Here is a 17,300-nt window from a genome sequence, read left to right as displayed (position 1 = left end):
CGGCGCTTGCTTTCGCCTTCAGAAAGAACCGCCGCAGAGTTTCTCTTCTCCCCAGCTTTCCTCCCCGAGGCAGCGCAGGGAGCCCAGCGCTGCTCCGCCGCCCCGCGCCCCGGGCCCCCGCGGAGCCGGCCCGGCAGAGCCGCCCGTCCCCTGCCGGCCGCGGGGCCATCGCCGCCCCGGTCCCCCGTTAGGGGAGGGCCGAGCGCGGGGCCCCGGGCTCCCCGGCGAGTCCCGAGGAGCCCCGGGAACAGCGGCGGCCGCCGGCAGAGTCCGACTCACCCCGGCGCGCTCGTGGCCACGGCTGTGCTGATACAGCGACATCGGCTTTCCAAAGCGGCGTAAACTTCGGAGAAAGGACGGCAAGATAAGCCGGTATTCCCTGGCGTAAGGACAAGGTATCAGTGTTGGAATAAAAACATTTTCACTTTCGCTACTCGTCCTGTTCCCTTAAATAATAAGGAAATGCCACACGCTTCTTGTAAAGGCAGAGCAAGACAGTGCCTGCTGAACATACAGGCGCTTCAAATACAAACCCCCGTTCGGTAGCATTTCAACAACAGTACGTTTCTTTTATCCTTCCAAACCTTCCAAGTTTATCCTTCCTTCCAAGAAATGTTTCATTTATCCTTCCAAACACTTTTCCTACACTTTAATTGAACCGTATCTTCTCCCTCAGCTCTAAAGGAGGTGAATGCATATTTGCACTGATAGATACATAGCAACATCCTTGTGGCACTGTAGATATATTTGTATATGGTGCCTAATGTGCACTGCTGGTTGTGCTCAAATCACATGCAAAAGCATGTCCACAGGAGGGAAAGTGCCCCCAAACTGCAGTGCAGTCAGTTACAACGCCCCAGGTATGTTAAATTAATACATTGGATACTTCCCTATTTTTCTGGTTTCCCCAGAAGTTTGTCATACAACTTAAATGAACATCAGGTTACAAAGTGCAAACTGAGTAAATATAGACTATCCTTTCAGGAAGATCTGGCTAACAGTTCGTGATGAATGTGAGAGAACCGTGCTGCCTGGGAGTCTGAGAGTCAAACTGAAGTCTCTGCTCCACCGCAGGTTTCCTGGTTGACTCTGGGACCATCAGCTAGATCACTATTACTGAAAGACCTGAATGGGACTTCCCCACCGGGAAGCCCTTCTCCCCAGCTGTTCTACTTCGCAGCAGCTTGTGTCTCCATTTTCCAGGCCACCTACAGCTTCACTTTGGCACTTTCTCAGAGCTTCTCAGCCCACAAGGACTGAGTGCCTGTGAGCCTTCCCCACTTTCACGACCCCTGGACCACAAACCACGTGGGCCCCTTCAGCTTTCTTGCCAAAGTGCCACGACCTAGTCTGTGTCCTCAGACTGTGTTGGGTCAGCCAAGCACCTCACAGGATGTTCCCAACCCCTAATTTCTTTAAAAGCAGTCTTGCAGCTCCTTCTCCCTTCCCGCTTCATCCAATACAGACACGAGGGCTCACCAAAGAGGCAGAGGGTGTGGGTTCAGTGCCACTGTCTGGCTGAAGGGAACCAAACCAACATCTCTTGGAAGTTAGCCATATCCATTAGGCAGCGAGCAATTACAGGGCATATTGCTCTCAACCACTCCTTCGGAAACAGTCCAGTTTTGCATTAAACCACTCATCATGGAGTTAAAGGAGTAAATACAGGCATGAGTGGAGAATTAGTTGGGACAGTTGCTTAAGAAAAGAGCACTATGTTCCTTGTCTTTAAAGCTTAAGCATGTTTTAAACAAAGCACAGGACTAGAACTCAGTATTTGCATAAGCTCAGAGAACTCGGAGAATATTCTCTCTTGTAAAAATATCTATGAACAAATCAGAGTGATTTGGGGGAAAAAAGCCCCCTTCTTACAGAAGGACTTTGAACAGATTCCACATGAAGCTTTCATGCTTTTCCAGCAGCAATACTGCTATTAACAGCAACTGCACAACTAGATGATCTAACTGAACCAAGTGCTGACCAGTTTACCAAAGACTTGTTAGTGCTGTATAACTACCCTACTGAATAACTCCTGGCAACAGTCAACACCTTCCAAATACTGCAGAGAAAGGAGGTTTCTAGGATCCCACAAGTATGGGACAAGACACAGAAAAGTCCCTCTGAAGCCTGAGTATGGTCCACTCTTGTTCAGTGTGGCAAAGGAAATGAAAAGTCAAAATTTGCTTATGGGAACAAGTTTCTGCTTAGTGTTAAAGTTATCTCTGGTACATCTGTAAAAATGCCTACACAGTAATTCCAAGTAACATAGCAGTAACGGCAGAGCATTTCTATACAGGAGAGAGAAAACAAGTCCAGAAAGCAGACTAGTCAGCTGAGTTTACATTTTATAGTGGCAGTTTATCAGTGATTTTTGTCTGCAGTGAAGCAACCTACACACATTCAGGCTAGAGTTGCTGAATGTAGTTTAACACGACACGGCTTTTTTGAAGAGCGGCACCTATCAGAACTGGGTTTCAGAACACCACGTGCCCAAACTTTCAAACTGCCACTGGCGTCCATGGGAAGATTTCTGGAACAGGAGTTCCCCTGCATGCTGTGTGCAGTAGCCTCTGTTCAGAAAACTACGCACAGTAACAGTACTTACCAACAAACAGAGAGACGCTCCATCTCACCTAAAAAAGCTAAGAAGTTCAAAACCTGTTTGCAAATATTCCCAAGCATCCATCACTATTGAGCTGTCTTACAAAAGTTAAAGGCTATATTAAGAAAAACTACCAGACATTTCTTGATGCAATACCAAATCGCCCCAAGTTAAAAATAAGAAGTTTGAAGGTTGTGACATTTCAGTAGAAGCCTGATTAGACGCTTGTCTTGCACAACATCGCAGATTTCTATGAAAAGTTAACTAAAGGACACAATGCTGTTGGAATAGGAAAATGTAAAATATTTCTGACAGTGGGAAAAATATAACCCAGACATTGTTTGTTGCAAGTGTCTCTTGATGTAGAATTTTTTAACAAACATTTTGAAAAACAGCTGAACACTCAAGTGTTGACTTCAGCTCACCTGACTTTCATTTAATGAGAGGGCCTCTGACACCTTCCATTCCCCTTGGCCAAAAGTGGCCCCCAGAGATCTGTAAACTCATAGTTTAAATGCTGCACTTGGAATCTTTATTGATTTTTCTTTATCCTTCTTTATGCCATGTATTTGGCCAGTGTTTCCAGATGTTTTCTTTTTCCATCCAGTAGTGACTGAAATGAGGGGCACAGAACAAGGCACAACTGCCCTAGCCCAGGCTACCAGGCATCCATTTTCACTTCTTTCAAATCCCATAAAGTCTGACTGTCCTTGCAGTCTCCTACGTAAGTGTTAACATGCATTGTAGGATGAATTCATTAATTCACTTATTAGGTCTTAATCCACAGTGCTCTCACTTCTTATTTCTGAAGACATTTGTCTCACATTGGCCTTTTTAGATGGAACCTCTTCAAAGAGATGTGCCTATTCCTTATAAAGCCTAGCCATTTTCTTTACCTGCCTATTCAGAAAGATTCCCTGACCTTCTCTATTAACATAGAAAATGCTCAAATGCCATGATGGTAGACATACAAAATCTTGCAGTGCTCAGCTTAGTCTAGAAACATTCAGATTAAAGAATGTATGTGGATCTTGATGAAGAAAGTGATGGTTAGGGTTTTCAACCCAGCAAGGGCGTACATAAGCAAAGAAGCTAGAACAGCAATTCGCTGTGTGAAAAACAGTCCTGGCCCCACGTTCCACAGCTTTGCAGTTCCAGTCCCTCACACATCCTGTGCTCTCTTATATTAGAGGCTTTGTAGCCCTGAGATTAATAACAGTTGTGAGTTCAAAGGCACTAAAAGGAACTACTTCAGTTACTCAAGCCAGAATTTAACACAGATGTCTTCTGAAGTGTTAGTATACCAATGCCAGGATTAGAACGGACAACATGATCTGAAACTTTGATCTTTCTTAATTGATTTAATTTGCTTTGTATAAAAACTGAGTTCATATATACAAAAGCGAGCTGAAACAAGTATTTACATGTGATTAAATATACAAAATCAATACAGATGCTCACCTTTTCAAATTTAATGATGCTGAAATTCATCACACATTTTCTTGAAAATTTTYAGTTTCTTAAATACTAAGTTGGACCACCTTCTTACTACAGTACATAATAAAACTTCTAAAAACCCTCAAATTACTGTGTGAGAAAACACACATTACACATGAGTATATACTGCAAGCATATGCAATCATAAGCTAGAAGTTATGAATGGTTAAGGCATGCTGCTCAATTTAGTAGTACTGTGCAATTGTCTAGGTACAAATATGTAGACGTGTAGGATAGCTCAACTTAATACCATTTACTGTTACTCTACACTGATTTTAAAAGTTTAGTCAAATATCACAAATGCATAAATGACTGAAGTCAAGATCCTGGAATGTGTAGAAATATTGTCCAGGAAACCCCCAGACTGCATACTTGGATTACATGAAATGAAAATATCAGGTAAGATATGTATGGTCCACCCTTGCTCAGAATAGCATACTGCAGGTAAATATATACAATTATAAAAACTCCAAGTTTAAACAAACATGACTATAAATAAGTCCAGCTCACCTAAATTCAGGAAAGGTCTAATAGCAGGGACCAATTTTACATTTACATGTGGATTTTCTAAACTGTATTACCACACTAAAATGGTGTTTTTAATACGTTCCAGCGTGAAATTCTTTTTTATTGACTTAGTAAAGAAAATAGTCACCCAAATGAGTATAGATGAAGGTGTATTTGGAGAACTAGATACTCTCCAACCTCTTTAGACACATGCTTAGTTTAAATGAGCAGTCAGTGGGCTACAAAAAGACTGCCCACGTACATAAAGCATGTGCACAACTCTTTGAAGCATCAGGACCCACGCTGAGTCCTGTAATAAAAGAGCAAGAAGTGAGAGTTAATCAGTAAATACACTTGCTGGATAGGTGCTGCTGATATGTTTAGGCTTTCATATACTAGCAGTGTAACAGAAGAGAAATATTTAAAAAGATCAAAGACTGAATAACTAAGAAAGTTCTTAGGTATAGCACTGAATTAGAGGGGAAAAGAAGGTTTAAGAAAAAAAACGGAACACACTGAACAAGAGTACAACTAAGTTTCAAATCCAAAAATACTAAATGAGAAATTCATGTGCTGAGAGTAATTTTCCTCCGGCGCAGTGGATAGCGTCTTGCTTGTGGTGACTCTGCAGTTCTCTTTCTTTTCAAGAAAAYGTAAGTATTTTTATTGGTATCAGTGTCTGTTGGTGTGACTTCCGCTGGCGATATGAAGTTCTGGACATTATTTTCCTCCTTCTCCTTACAACCAGCAAAGACTTCTTGCCGCAGCTTGCACAGTTCCAAGGTTGGTTGCCAAGTTAATGCTTGGGAAAAACCTTCTGCTCTTTCTATTAGTGCTGGGAGAGACTGCAAAAACAAATCCAAGCACCTCAAGTTACATGGGAAAAGTAAGGGTTACAATGAACACAATGTGTTAATTAGAATCTGACATGCACAAAAGCATCAGCATCTGCAGAGATGTACCTTAGGATGATGGGTGAAGGCTGAGAACTGAGAGAACTCAGAGCTACCAGCCAAACAGTGACAAGTGTCTACACTCACAGGTCACATAAAGAGCATTCCACACAAGTTTAAAATGCTTCTCCATTTCACCTCCAAGCTGAATAAATATGAAAGAACACTACAGTACATGTCTAAGCTGGTACCAAAGTAATAAATGACGCCACATGACGTTGTACAGGTCTTTTCAGAAGATGTTTTAATTTTTCAAATGCTACAGGTTCTGAAATCTCTATAAAAATATTTTCTATAGCCACAGGGCAATCTTCCTTACTCCCAGTTAAGGAAGGAATGCTTTAGTAGTCCAAACCTAAAGGAGTACTTGCTTGAAAAGTACATATGCAGGCTTTTTCATACAAAATTATAAACTGAGTTAGAACTTGTATTTGATGACATTTTAATCAGATCAAGAAAAAAAACAAAAAAAAACATATCCTCTTGGAGGGCACAGAGATCTCACCTTCATTACACCACTAATCTGTTTGGATGCCACTTCTGCCAGCTGCTTCAGCTCTGCCATGTAAGCATCTGCAAACAAACAAAAGTGAACTTCTGAAATGCAACCCCTTTCCCCTTGCTTGCTAATGACTTTGTAGGTTAGACAGAAAAGTTGTATAGTCGCTGTATAAATACTAAACCTGCAGCATATCCCCTTCACTTGCAAAAACCATCTACAATGCAAATTACATGTAGCATTATAGCTTTGGAGATGACAGCTGATGTGTTTTATCTTACTATTATCACTCTTAACCACTAAACATGCAATAGCGCCTAGAAGTCTCGACTACAGCAAGCCACAAAGTTCTCTGCTTAAAAATCCTACAGGTTAGACAAAACACAAGAAACAAAGACAGTATTTGAAATAAAGGAAGAGAACACAGTTACAAGGAAAAAAAAAAAAAAGACCTGTTTTGATGCTTTCAAGCTCATGTTACATTTGATAATACTGTAGGAAATAAGGAGGATAAACACAATTGTGGAGAAAATGAGATGAAGAAAACCCACTTAAGGGAAAAAACCCAAATCTTACAGCTCCAGCTGGGTAGCAACCAGTCAGCTTTTACATTAAAGGCCACATTTCTTTCCCAGCTTAACTCAGCAAGTGTAAACAATAAGAACTGCATTAATTCTGTCGGGTTAATATGAAAAGAAAGAAAAGAAGCTTTCAGGTACACTGAAGCAGGCAGCAGGTGCAGAATACTGGGGAAAAAGTGTCATATATTTGATTGCAGTAACAACATAAGATCATCAATACAATATATATTTTTGATGAGTAGGAAAATTGGAAGCAATTTATAAGCAGTATAATTCTCCTAGTCAAGAGTTAAGCTCTTATAAATTACAAAAAAAACCCAACCAAGTTTGCATGTTCTCTGCCATTTTTCAGTGTAGAGTTCTCTCTGCAAAGCTACAACAGCAACAAAAACTTACAAGCAGCAGACAAGCAAGTGTGCTCCTGGGAACTAACTAGTCTCCACCTCCCACTCTTACTGTTTTTCAGTAGGGGTTCACCAGTCCCTGCAGTAGAATATACCAGTCGATGGTGCACGCACATATAATCCATCTTGGAGCAAAACATGGCACTTCATCTTAAGCCAACCTCATCAGTGCTACTGAAGATGATTCAAGTCAATCACCATATTCTAGCACAGGGTGTTAGTGACCTCCTGCTGAAATGCAAGTAAGTAGTAAGAGACAAAATTTTGTTGTCTGTCCACATGCACAATGTACTAATTAGACATGTTTTAGGAATGCATAATCAATGTATGGAAATGGATGCTAAAATGCACAATCGTTCAGCATTTGGAGGGACAAATAATCAAACAGCAGCCTCTTTAAATACACAGCAGAGACTTATGAATGGACACTCTCTAAAAGAAAGATATGTCCATAATGAAGACTTTTTACAACAGTATATTGAGATTAGAAGACTGGTGATCCTATGAAGTTCCAAGGAAGGAATTAAACAAAAGTATAAATAATTACTTGGATTATTCTAGATATACAGAAAGACTGATACACAGTTAAATGAAATTTGCCTGCAGGAGTTGAGCTTTACATGGACAACATTATATTCCTCAGTGTTCAAGGCTTTCCAAAACATAGGGAAATGAAAAAAGGAAATGAAAGGTATTGAGTAATCTAAACATTTTTGGTTTCTGGCCACTGTACTTGCTAAACTGGGATACATAAACTTCCCAAAGACTACATAGATACTAAAATTCAGCACAAACTCTATGTTGTCTTGGTTAGGACTTCACTGTTACCTAACCTGAAAAGGCAGTATCTTAGTGCAAGCTATTACTAACTGTCAAGCAGCAGTTTATTCACATCAGAAAAGCATAGATCTGGATACCAGAAACTGAAAGAAACCCAAATACGAAGTGAAGCTCTATACTGCTCCTGTTGGCTGCTTTGCTGCAGAGGCTGGCATTTCTGGAAGCAATGGCTCCTACTGCTTACAAAGAGGAAACAGTGCCTAGAGTAAAGTCAGATCAGCAGGCTCAGACCTGGAAGCTTAAGCTTTGCTTCTCAAACTTCATTTAACAATGCTGTTTGCTACACCAGCTTTATATTATGTGCAGTAATCCATAGTTAGAGTTCTGTAACCACATTTTTCAACTTTATACAGTGTTGGTAAACTCTGTCATTTTCAATAGTCAAGAACAGGCAAGTTAGAATTTGCCATTTCTTAAGGTCAGCCTCATAAAAGCACAGCCCATTCACGAGCTGCAGAATTTACCACCCCGTTCCAAGAGGTTTGTAACGAATAACCTTTCAAAAGCACCGAACTGTAAACATTGCCCTAAGTTTGTTATGTTTCTTCTCCAGCACTTACAAATTGCACAAACAGGATAAAATTTCATACATACTTTACAAATTAGGAGAGTAGACTCTACTATCACCCAGTACTGAACAACTGCTTTCAATCTCCAGAAGAAACTGATGGATTAGGAAGAGAGACCAAAACATTTCTAGTACTTATGTAAAAGGAACATAAGAACTGTCAAAGTTTAATGTCAATGATCCATCTAGTTCCACATCTTGTCTCCACCAGTGGAGAAGGAAAGAGGTAAGAAAACCTGTTGAGGGTAATTATGTGACAATTTCTACGCAATACCCGCACAGTGGCCAGCTTTTGCCTTTAAGTACAGTGCATAACAGCACACAGCATTCAGAATTAGGGTTGGATACAAGTTAATAAATGGATGCAGCAATATATTCAGCTATGACAAACATCTAGCTATTTTGCTGAAGTATTTGAACAGTTTTAAATAAATTTAAAGAAAGAAAACTTAAAACATTAACAGTTAGCCAGTAAGGTAGGTAGTATTCTCTCAATACAGCTGCCCTCCCTTGAGAAATCTTTACCTTGAGATGGTTGTGATCTTATCTCTTCTGGTGTTACAACAGGCTGGTAGAGCTTCTGCATATCAAAAAAAAAAAAACACAAAAAACAAAAAAACCCACAACTGAAATATCCTCTTGTTGTAATATATCTCTAATGTACACATAGCAGTTAGAACAATGGAAAAAGGCTAATGGAAGGAGATGGTGGAATTATTTAGATAAAGAGTATATCAGATGCATATTTTATAGATACTCAGTTACTGAAAACAGTGTTCTGGTTAACACAGTTAATATGCTCACTGTGCACAAGTCTCCAAAAATCTACTTTAGTTTGTAAAATTCTAATTATTAATGCATGAGGATTTCTAAGTTAAAATCCAGAAATTTTGGATGAAGCATTGCCATCTGCTGCACAACCGAGGAAAGAGAACTGCTGTGACTTCTAAGGAACCATTCACAAAACTGGTACGCTTTCACAGAGCAGCAAACTTGAACAAAGGGTACATTTATACAAAAAGCTAAGAAAAAGAAAACTACTTTAAACGACTATATTATTTCTCTGCAAGTATTTATACATGAATAAGAACATTCTCCTTCACAAACCAGGCTCTCTGGCTCTTTGGCCCTATCATGCATCTTGTGACTTGACATCAGTTAATTGTGACAGAAACTAAGTTGTAACATTTAATTTTATTCAAGGTGGAATTATAAGTAAGAGACCACTGGGGAAAGAGGAAACAAAGCAAAGACAAGGGAATGTAAGTTGTATCATCTTCAAATTAAACAATTTTATCCACTTCAAGAGCTGTCCCTCATTCTTCTTGAACCAAAAAACGTAAAAAGAGGAAAATTACTTATTCCTCCCTGTAGTTCTTTCAGAGCAAAACTTTCACAGTTCACACATATTATTATCAAGTCTACAGTAATGGCCTCAAACAGAAGAAAGCTTGCATTAGTTCAAACACCACAGAACTATCAAATGAAAACCTCCAGGAGGAGTCTTGCTTTGGCAGTTGTAGGGAGATCACCACACTAAATGAGTGGTTCTCTCCAGTTAAACCTCTGTGATGTACAGCATCTTCATAGTTACCTCATGTCTCAGAAAACACGCATCTTAAGAGTAGTTAGGGTCTAAAACGAACATGAGAACTCCTCACTCAACAGGGAAACCACTAGTAGCTACACCGAAGTAGCTGAGAGGAGAAAAGCCACTTCATTTACAGAGGTACACTAGAAACTTCCCATATTTTGCAGACACTTAACTAAAATAATCATCCAGTTGTGTTGTTGTAAAATCTGAAAGGATCAGCAACAGCAGAAAGGTAGGCCGAGAGGCATTCTAAATACTCACCTGCTAAATAACTCATCTACTCTACTATCATTTTCCTTTTGCAAAAAGATTAAAAGGTCATATTAAATCTTTGTGTTATACAATAGCAAACTGTATTTTAAATTATTTATTTTTGTTTGATGTACTTGATATACAGCCAATATATAGAGAGATCTCAAAATGCAATATATGTTGGGAAGTATCCCAGACTTAAGACAAATATGTTTTTACTTACTGTAAATCAGCTCTGTGTGGCTAAACGAAAGAGTTATTTACCCTTTGTCAATTTTAGTCCTTAGAAATGCAACACAGGCTCTTAAACTACTTTCTAAAAAAAATTCCCATCTTCTTTAGTACAGAATCAGAACAGCTGAGGTTGGAAGGGACATCTAGACACAGTCCAGTCCAAGCTCTGCTCAAAGCAGGGTCAACCACTTGAGCAGGTTGCTCAGGCTGTGTCCAGTCAGGTTTTGAATATCGCCAAGGATGGAGACTCCACACCCTCGCTGGGTAACCTGTTCCAGTGTTCGACAACCCTCAGAGTAAAAATTTTTTTTCTTATGTTTAAGTGGAATTTCCTGTATTTCAATTTGTGCCCATTTCCTCTTGTCCTGTCACTGGGCACCACTGAGAAGAGTCTGGCTCCATCTTCTTTACTACCCCTTCAAAAAATATTTATGTGCATTGATTAGATCCCCCAGAGCCTTCTCTTTTCGAGGCTGAGCAGTTCCAGCTCTCTCAGCCTCTCGTTGTACATCGGATGTCATCTTTGTGGCCTTTCATTGGACTTGTTCCAGTATGTCCATGTCTCTTGTACTGGGGAGCCCAGCACTGGACACAGCACTCCAGGTGTGGCCTCACCAAGGCTGAGTAGAGAGGAAGAATCACCTCCCTTGACCTGCTGGCAGCTCTCTGCCCAGTGCAGCCCAGGATGCCATTGGCCTTTGCCTCAAGGGAGCATTGCTGGCCCATGTTTGACTTGCTGTCCACCAGGACCCCCAGGCCCTTCTCTGCAAAGCTGCTCTCCAGCTGGTTGGCTCCCAGCCTGTACTGGTGCATGGGGTTATTCCTCATAGGTGCAGGACTTGGCATTTCCCTTGCTGAACTTCACAAGATTCCTCTCTGCCCATTTCTCCGGCCTGTCGAGGTCCCTCTGAACAGCAGCACAACCATCTGGTGTATCAGACACTCCTCCCAGTTTTGCATTGTCTGCAAACTTGCTGAGGGTGCATTCTGTCCCATCATCCAGGTCATTAATAAAAATGTTAAACAGTATGGGTCCAAGTATTGACCCTTGGGATACACCACTGGTGACTGGTCTCCAAGCCAGACTTCATGCTGCTCATCACAACCCCTTGAGTCCAGCAATTCAGCTGTTTTTTAATCCACCTCAGTGTCTGCTTATCTAGTCCATACTTGATCAGTATGGACGTGAGGATATTATGGGAGAGAATGTCAAAAGCCTTGCTAAAATCAAGATAAACAACATCCACTGCTCTCCCTGTATCCATTACTAGTCATCTCATTGTAGAAGGCCATCAGGATGATCAGGCATGACTTCTGCTTCGTAAATCCATGCTGGCTACTCCCAATCACCTTCTTGTCCTTAATGTTTAGAAATCTAGGATGACTTCCAGGATTGCTCCATCACCTTCCCAGGGGTCAAGGTGAGACTGACTGACCTGAAGTTCCCTGGATTCTCCTTTTTTGCCCTTCTTGAAGACAGAATTTTTTTTGTTTTCTTCCAATTGTCAAGAACCTCCCCTGAACGTCGTGACCTTTCAAAGATAATCGAGAGCGGCCTTGCAATAACAATGGAATCAGCCAAGCTCCCTCAGCACTTGTGGGTACATCCCATCAGGTCCCATGGACTTGTGTACTTCCAGTTTGTTTAAATGTTCCCTAGCTTGACCCTCCTCTACTGAGGGTAAATCTTCCTTGTCCCAGACTTTCCCACAGGTTCTAGGGGCCTGTGTTTCCTGAAGGACAGTCTTACCCATAAAAGCTAAGGCAAAGAAGACATTAATATTTTCTATATTCTTTGTCACCAGGTCCACTGCCCCATTCAGCAGTGGGCCCACATTTTCACTAGTCTTTCTTTTGCTGCTGATATACCTGTAGAAGCCCTTCTTGGTGCCCTTCATGTTTCCTTGACAGATTCAACTCCAGGTGGGCTCTGACTTTCCTAACCTGGTCCCTGCATGCTACAGCAGCCCTATAGACTACAGCACTGTATAATGCCAGCCTTTCCTTAGCCCTTCCCCTCTAGCAAGGATGCAGTTCATTCATGTATGGATTCCCATGCTTCCAATTTGAAGAAGGCAATTCTGAAGTCTTTACTGAGGCAGAAATCTATGAAAAAACAGTAACAGCTTGCCTGTGGAAAGTTGATAGTACAACATATGCAAGGTATAATTAAGAGAGGAGAGAGAAAAAAAAAGAGGAACTATTTCTCAATTTATATGGCAAATGTTCTTACCTTTCATCCCAACTGGAGCCTCTGAACAGAGGGCAGTAAATCACATCACATTTGATTACAAACATAAGCACACGCACTGAAATGGCTCAAACAACTGACAGTCTTTTTAAAGACATCCAAGCCTTTTACTCTTAGACTGAGCTGATTTTTTCTCCAAAACCATATTATAAAGCACTAACCAGCCACTAAAGCAATAAAGTTTAAGAATGTAGTCAAAGGACAGATACTTTAAAAAGTACTTCAAGAGACAGGAAGAAAATGGCAGCTGTTTAGGATGACAACGTAAATGATGGAAAAAAAGTTGGCTCCTGATTAATCAACAGGTAAGCAAAAGGCAGAGCTAGCATAGCTGCGAAAGTGAAATTTAGCAACCAAGAACGTGAGTGGGCTGTTTAATGCCAGTAGTTATTTTACACTCAGTGCCAAAAAACAGAGAAATCACTGCACCTACTCATGACTTTTTTTTTTCCTTCTTTACTGAACTTGCTTATCCAATGTAGATATTAGCTCAACAAAGGGGCTCAGGAAAAACTCAGACATCTTTAGAAAGTCATATGCTGCACATGATAATATCTACCTATATATATCATAATATTTAATACTTCAACAGCAGCCTTCAGCCAAGGATTTCAGAAACCCTGATTTGACAAGATAAATAGGTAAATACTAACTTCTAACACGAGTCATCACGTTGAAGCAATCTGCCTAAGTAACTTGCTGAACTGCGCCACAGCCCCAATTCACTCATACTTCACAACACTTCATAGCAACCCTCAATTTACTGAGGAACAAATTAATGCAAATTAATGCAAAGAAATAATTTTGTTATATAACAAAGAATCAAAAGCAACTGTAGAAAGGAACTTATGGGTCAACATTTAGTGAATTCTCCTAGCTACTTACAGCCAGCAACTACTCTATGCAAAGATTTTCTGAAAATTGTAGGTTACTCACCAACATCTCTTGCTCCCCTTTCATGGTTTGGATAGCATGCATTAGTATCTTTTTAGGCCACCGCTTACGTTTTGTTGTTGTCTCTACAATAAGTTCATCAAACTGATCTTCAAGAATTTTGATGTTTGAACCTAAAATCAGAGGCATGCAAAGTTATTATAAGAACGCTCCTACAATTTTTTTCCATTTGAGACAAAGCTGTAAGGAAAAAGCTTTAGATCTGAAATAAGAAATCATGCATGATTATCACTGAAGATAAAAGCATCTGCCTTGGAACTACTTGTAAGGCCAAATGGAAATTGAAACACTACTTGCTGTTGACCAATTACTTTTTAAGGAAGGGAGTGGGGCAAAGCTCTGGGAAAAAATTCCAAAACATTTTTCTGTGTGTTCTGAAACTGAAGAGAAGAGACTCACAAAGAAGGACTGTCTCTTGCAGTAACTTGTTTTTTCAACTGAAGATAAGCAATGCAAGACGCTGCAAGAAAACTGGATTGATCTGTGTTATTTACAAGCATTAAACACATTCGCTGGCCAACTAAAAGCCTAAATGATTGTATATTCCATATCTATATGATATCTATATGTCTGTATAACAGACATACAGTTTAATTTTAAGATTCATCTATGAATCTTCAACAACATACTATACCACCTCAATGAAACTTGTTTCCCCAAAATACCCTGCATCCTGAGGCCATCATAATTACTAGATACGTGCAGTGTGTAAAAAATAAAATATGTTTGTTTTCAATATCCGATGCCCAACAGACTGCATCTGGTAGGAGCCAACTTTTATGGCTTTTCTTCTGATCGCAAAATTAGACAAAATATTTAGAACATATTTCCTGCTGTTGACTGAAGTGTTTTGACTACTGTTACCCTACTACCAGCCTCTCCAAGACTGCAGTTAAACTTGACAATTTTTAAAGCTTAAGATAATATTTTCAAACTGGTTTACTTTTGCAGACCTTTTAGAATTAATTCACTGGTCCCATTAATGTATTGAGCATAACTTGCAAAGTCAGCTGATCTACTGCTAAAGAACAGGTTTTGAGCTCCCTCTCTTGGTCAATCTGTGTAGCATCAGATGATTGTAAACTTCAAAGGCAAAATCAAGGGGTTGTTTGTTTGTTTGTTTTGGGGAGTTTTTTTGAGGGGTGGTGGCAAATCACCATAAAATCTTTAAGTATAGAGAGGAAAGGCTCGAGCTGCAGGTCCACACAAACACCAAAAGCATGAAATACCAGAACACTTGGTGATTCAAACTGGATCAAGATCAGACATAAGCACATTATTAAAATTATGTCAAACTAAAGAACACAACACAGTGCTTATACCTACTTTATACCAGTTACAGGAAAACAGCAGTATCTCAGCTGGCACAAAAGTAGATTGTACAGAGGATAAGTTACTGAAAATAATACCTACAAGGACAAACTATTCCCATTAAGAATTTTTGAACAAATTAGAAATAGTGAAGTGAGGCTGAATCGGTTCAGCATTTTGCATCATGAGACCAATGCATTTTTGACCTTTTAGTAGGTCAAACTTGGACTTGATGTCTCATGGGGCGAAAGTTCAGCAATATTTTAAAACCTACAGACTGAAAACAATGGATAAATACTCTACTCTCAGACATCCATATTAAAATAGAAACAAATTCCTCAGGAGAAGTGTTTCAGGATGATCTGAATTGAGATTTTTTTTTCCTTTTAGGAAGGAACTCTTGGATTCTGAAGAAAATGCAACATGCCAGGTATACAACAGGAGCGTTATCATTCTAGATCTGCATTTGCAGAAGCTCTTCCTCCACAACCAGTTCAATATCTGTGTTTTCAGCTTCATGCAACTGAAGAGCATCAAGTTATAGGCAAAGAACATCTGATGCTAACATAGGTAAACAAATGAATCAAACAGGAATTTTCTTTGAAAACCATTTTATCAAGAATCCCCATTACTATCAGCTAAAAGACATTCCAAGCAGTAATTATAAACTTTTACTTAATTAGTACATTAAATAGTAGCAACATACACACTGCTAGTTCTCTTGATAAGAAGAGATGTTGGCCAATGCCCCCAGCACAGAATCACTCAGGCTGGAAGGGCCCTCAGGAGGCCTCTAGTCAAGCCTTCTGCTCACAGCAGGGTCAACACCGAATTCAGACCAGGTTGCCTAGGGCTTTGTCCAGCTGGTTCTTGAAAGCTTCCAAGAACAGAGATGACACAGTGTCTCTGGGCACCCTCCTCCAATGCTTAGTCATCCTCACAGTGATTTTTTTTTTTTGTTATAACAACTTTCCTGTATTGGGAAGCCCAACATTAGGCACGCTATTCCAGATGTGCTCCAAGTGCCAAGTAAAGAGGAACAATCACTTCCCTGGATCTACTGGCTACCCTCCTGTTGACACGGCCCAGGAGGCTGTGGCCTTCACGGCTGCCAGGGCGCCCTGTTGGCTCACAGTTAGCCCACGAGGACCCCCATATCCTTTTCAGTAAAGGCAATCAGCTCCCATCCTGTGCCATGGCAGGGGGTTACCCCTTCCCTGGTTCAGGGCTTTGTTATTGCCCTTGTTGAATTTCATGAGGTTCCAGCAGACTCATTTCTCCAGCCTGTTCAGGTTTCTCTGAATAGCAGCACATCCTTGAGCATTTTTGACAGCACGCCACCCTGGTTTGAGGTCATCTGCAAACTTCATGAAGGTCTGCTGTAAACCTTCTAGCAAGATAGCTGCCGTTAAAATTGGCTAAATCTTAAATTCTTCTATTTTAACAGGAGGTACTTTGGGAGTCTCTAAGCTACTCTTCCTTAGTAGTTATAAGTAGATTCTGAAAGTTATTTAGATATTGTAACGAGTAATAGCTGGAATTTGTGCCTAGAGATCTATAAGAATCTTGCTGTAAGTGTCAAACAGAACTATGAGCTTCAAATAAAGCTGTCTTCTCTGCCATTTACTCTTGAACAAAAGTTCCTATACCTTTTGGTTACCTTTCTTTTAATTTATGAACACCGATCTGTACGCGCCGTGTTCCTACAGGRTAGTGCTTCAGTTCTGCATACGGACACATCTGAGCCTGAGTTCAGCCTTACCCGCTCCACGGGCATCGTTATTACCACAGAGAGCAGGAGGCAAAACAGCCCAGTGAAAAAATATTACACTTTAGGAAAAAAAACACACAAAAAAGAAGTTAACGAAAAACAGCACATACCGCTTTGCAGTTCAGAGTCGTCCGAAGTCTCCTGCCAGGGCTGCCCGTTAATGGAGATGTTCTCCTGCACCGCCGTTTCAAAGTTCTGCAAGACATCGGAGGGCTTGAAACGCTCCGCAGCGGAGGCTGGCGCGGCGTTAAGAGCTGGGGAGGCCCTTCCCGCCTCACAGCCCCGGCTGGGCGGGGAAGCAACAGCGCAGCCAGTCGCCCCGGGGCAGGGCCCTGCCGAGCGCTGCCGCGGGGCCGACACCGCGGGAAGCCCCGGCCCCTAGACCAGGCCCCCCGCAGGCAGGGGAAGCGCCGCCGCCCCGGCCCCGGCCCGGCCCCGGCCCGCTCCCCGCCAGCCCCGCGGCCTCACCCAGAGCGCGTCGC

At 41.0% G+C, this 17,300-nt stretch overlaps 2 protein-coding genes across 2 annotated transcripts in view; both read right to left on the bottom strand.

Moving 5' to 3' along the window:
• The window catches only part of BATF3 (basic leucine zipper ATF-like transcription factor 3), a 5,349-nt gene extending 5,028 nt beyond the window's left edge, over nucleotides 1-321 (bottom strand). The window contains exon 1 of the mRNA XM_026072361.1: nucleotides 280-321. Coding sequence (XP_025928146.1) covers nucleotides 280-321 — 42 coding nt within the window. The remainder of the gene's footprint in view (nucleotides 1-279) is intronic.
• A 3,641-nt stretch (nucleotides 322-3,962) lies between these two features.
• On the bottom strand, nucleotides 3,963-17,295 carry NSL1 (NSL1, MIS12 kinetochore complex component; the record flags this gene model as incomplete). The annotated part of the gene is made up of 6 exons (XM_026072241.1): nucleotides 3,963-5,451; nucleotides 6,065-6,132; nucleotides 8,977-9,031; nucleotides 13,719-13,849; nucleotides 16,929-17,013; nucleotides 17,287-17,295. Coding segments are annotated over 6 exons (627 nt in total), but the record flags the coding sequence as incomplete, so codon positions are not given.
• Between the last annotated feature and the right edge of the window lie 5 nt (nucleotides 17,296-17,300).

The sequence above is a fragment of the Apteryx rowi genome, unplaced genomic scaffold (assembly GCF_003343035.1).
Source record: "Apteryx rowi isolate R43461 unplaced genomic scaffold, aptRow1 scaffold_34, whole genome shotgun sequence".
Lineage (NCBI taxonomy): Eukaryota > Metazoa > Chordata > Aves > Apterygiformes > Apterygidae > Apteryx > Apteryx rowi.
Note: the sequence above shows the minus strand (reverse complement) of the source record. Positions and strands in the feature narration are given on the sequence as shown.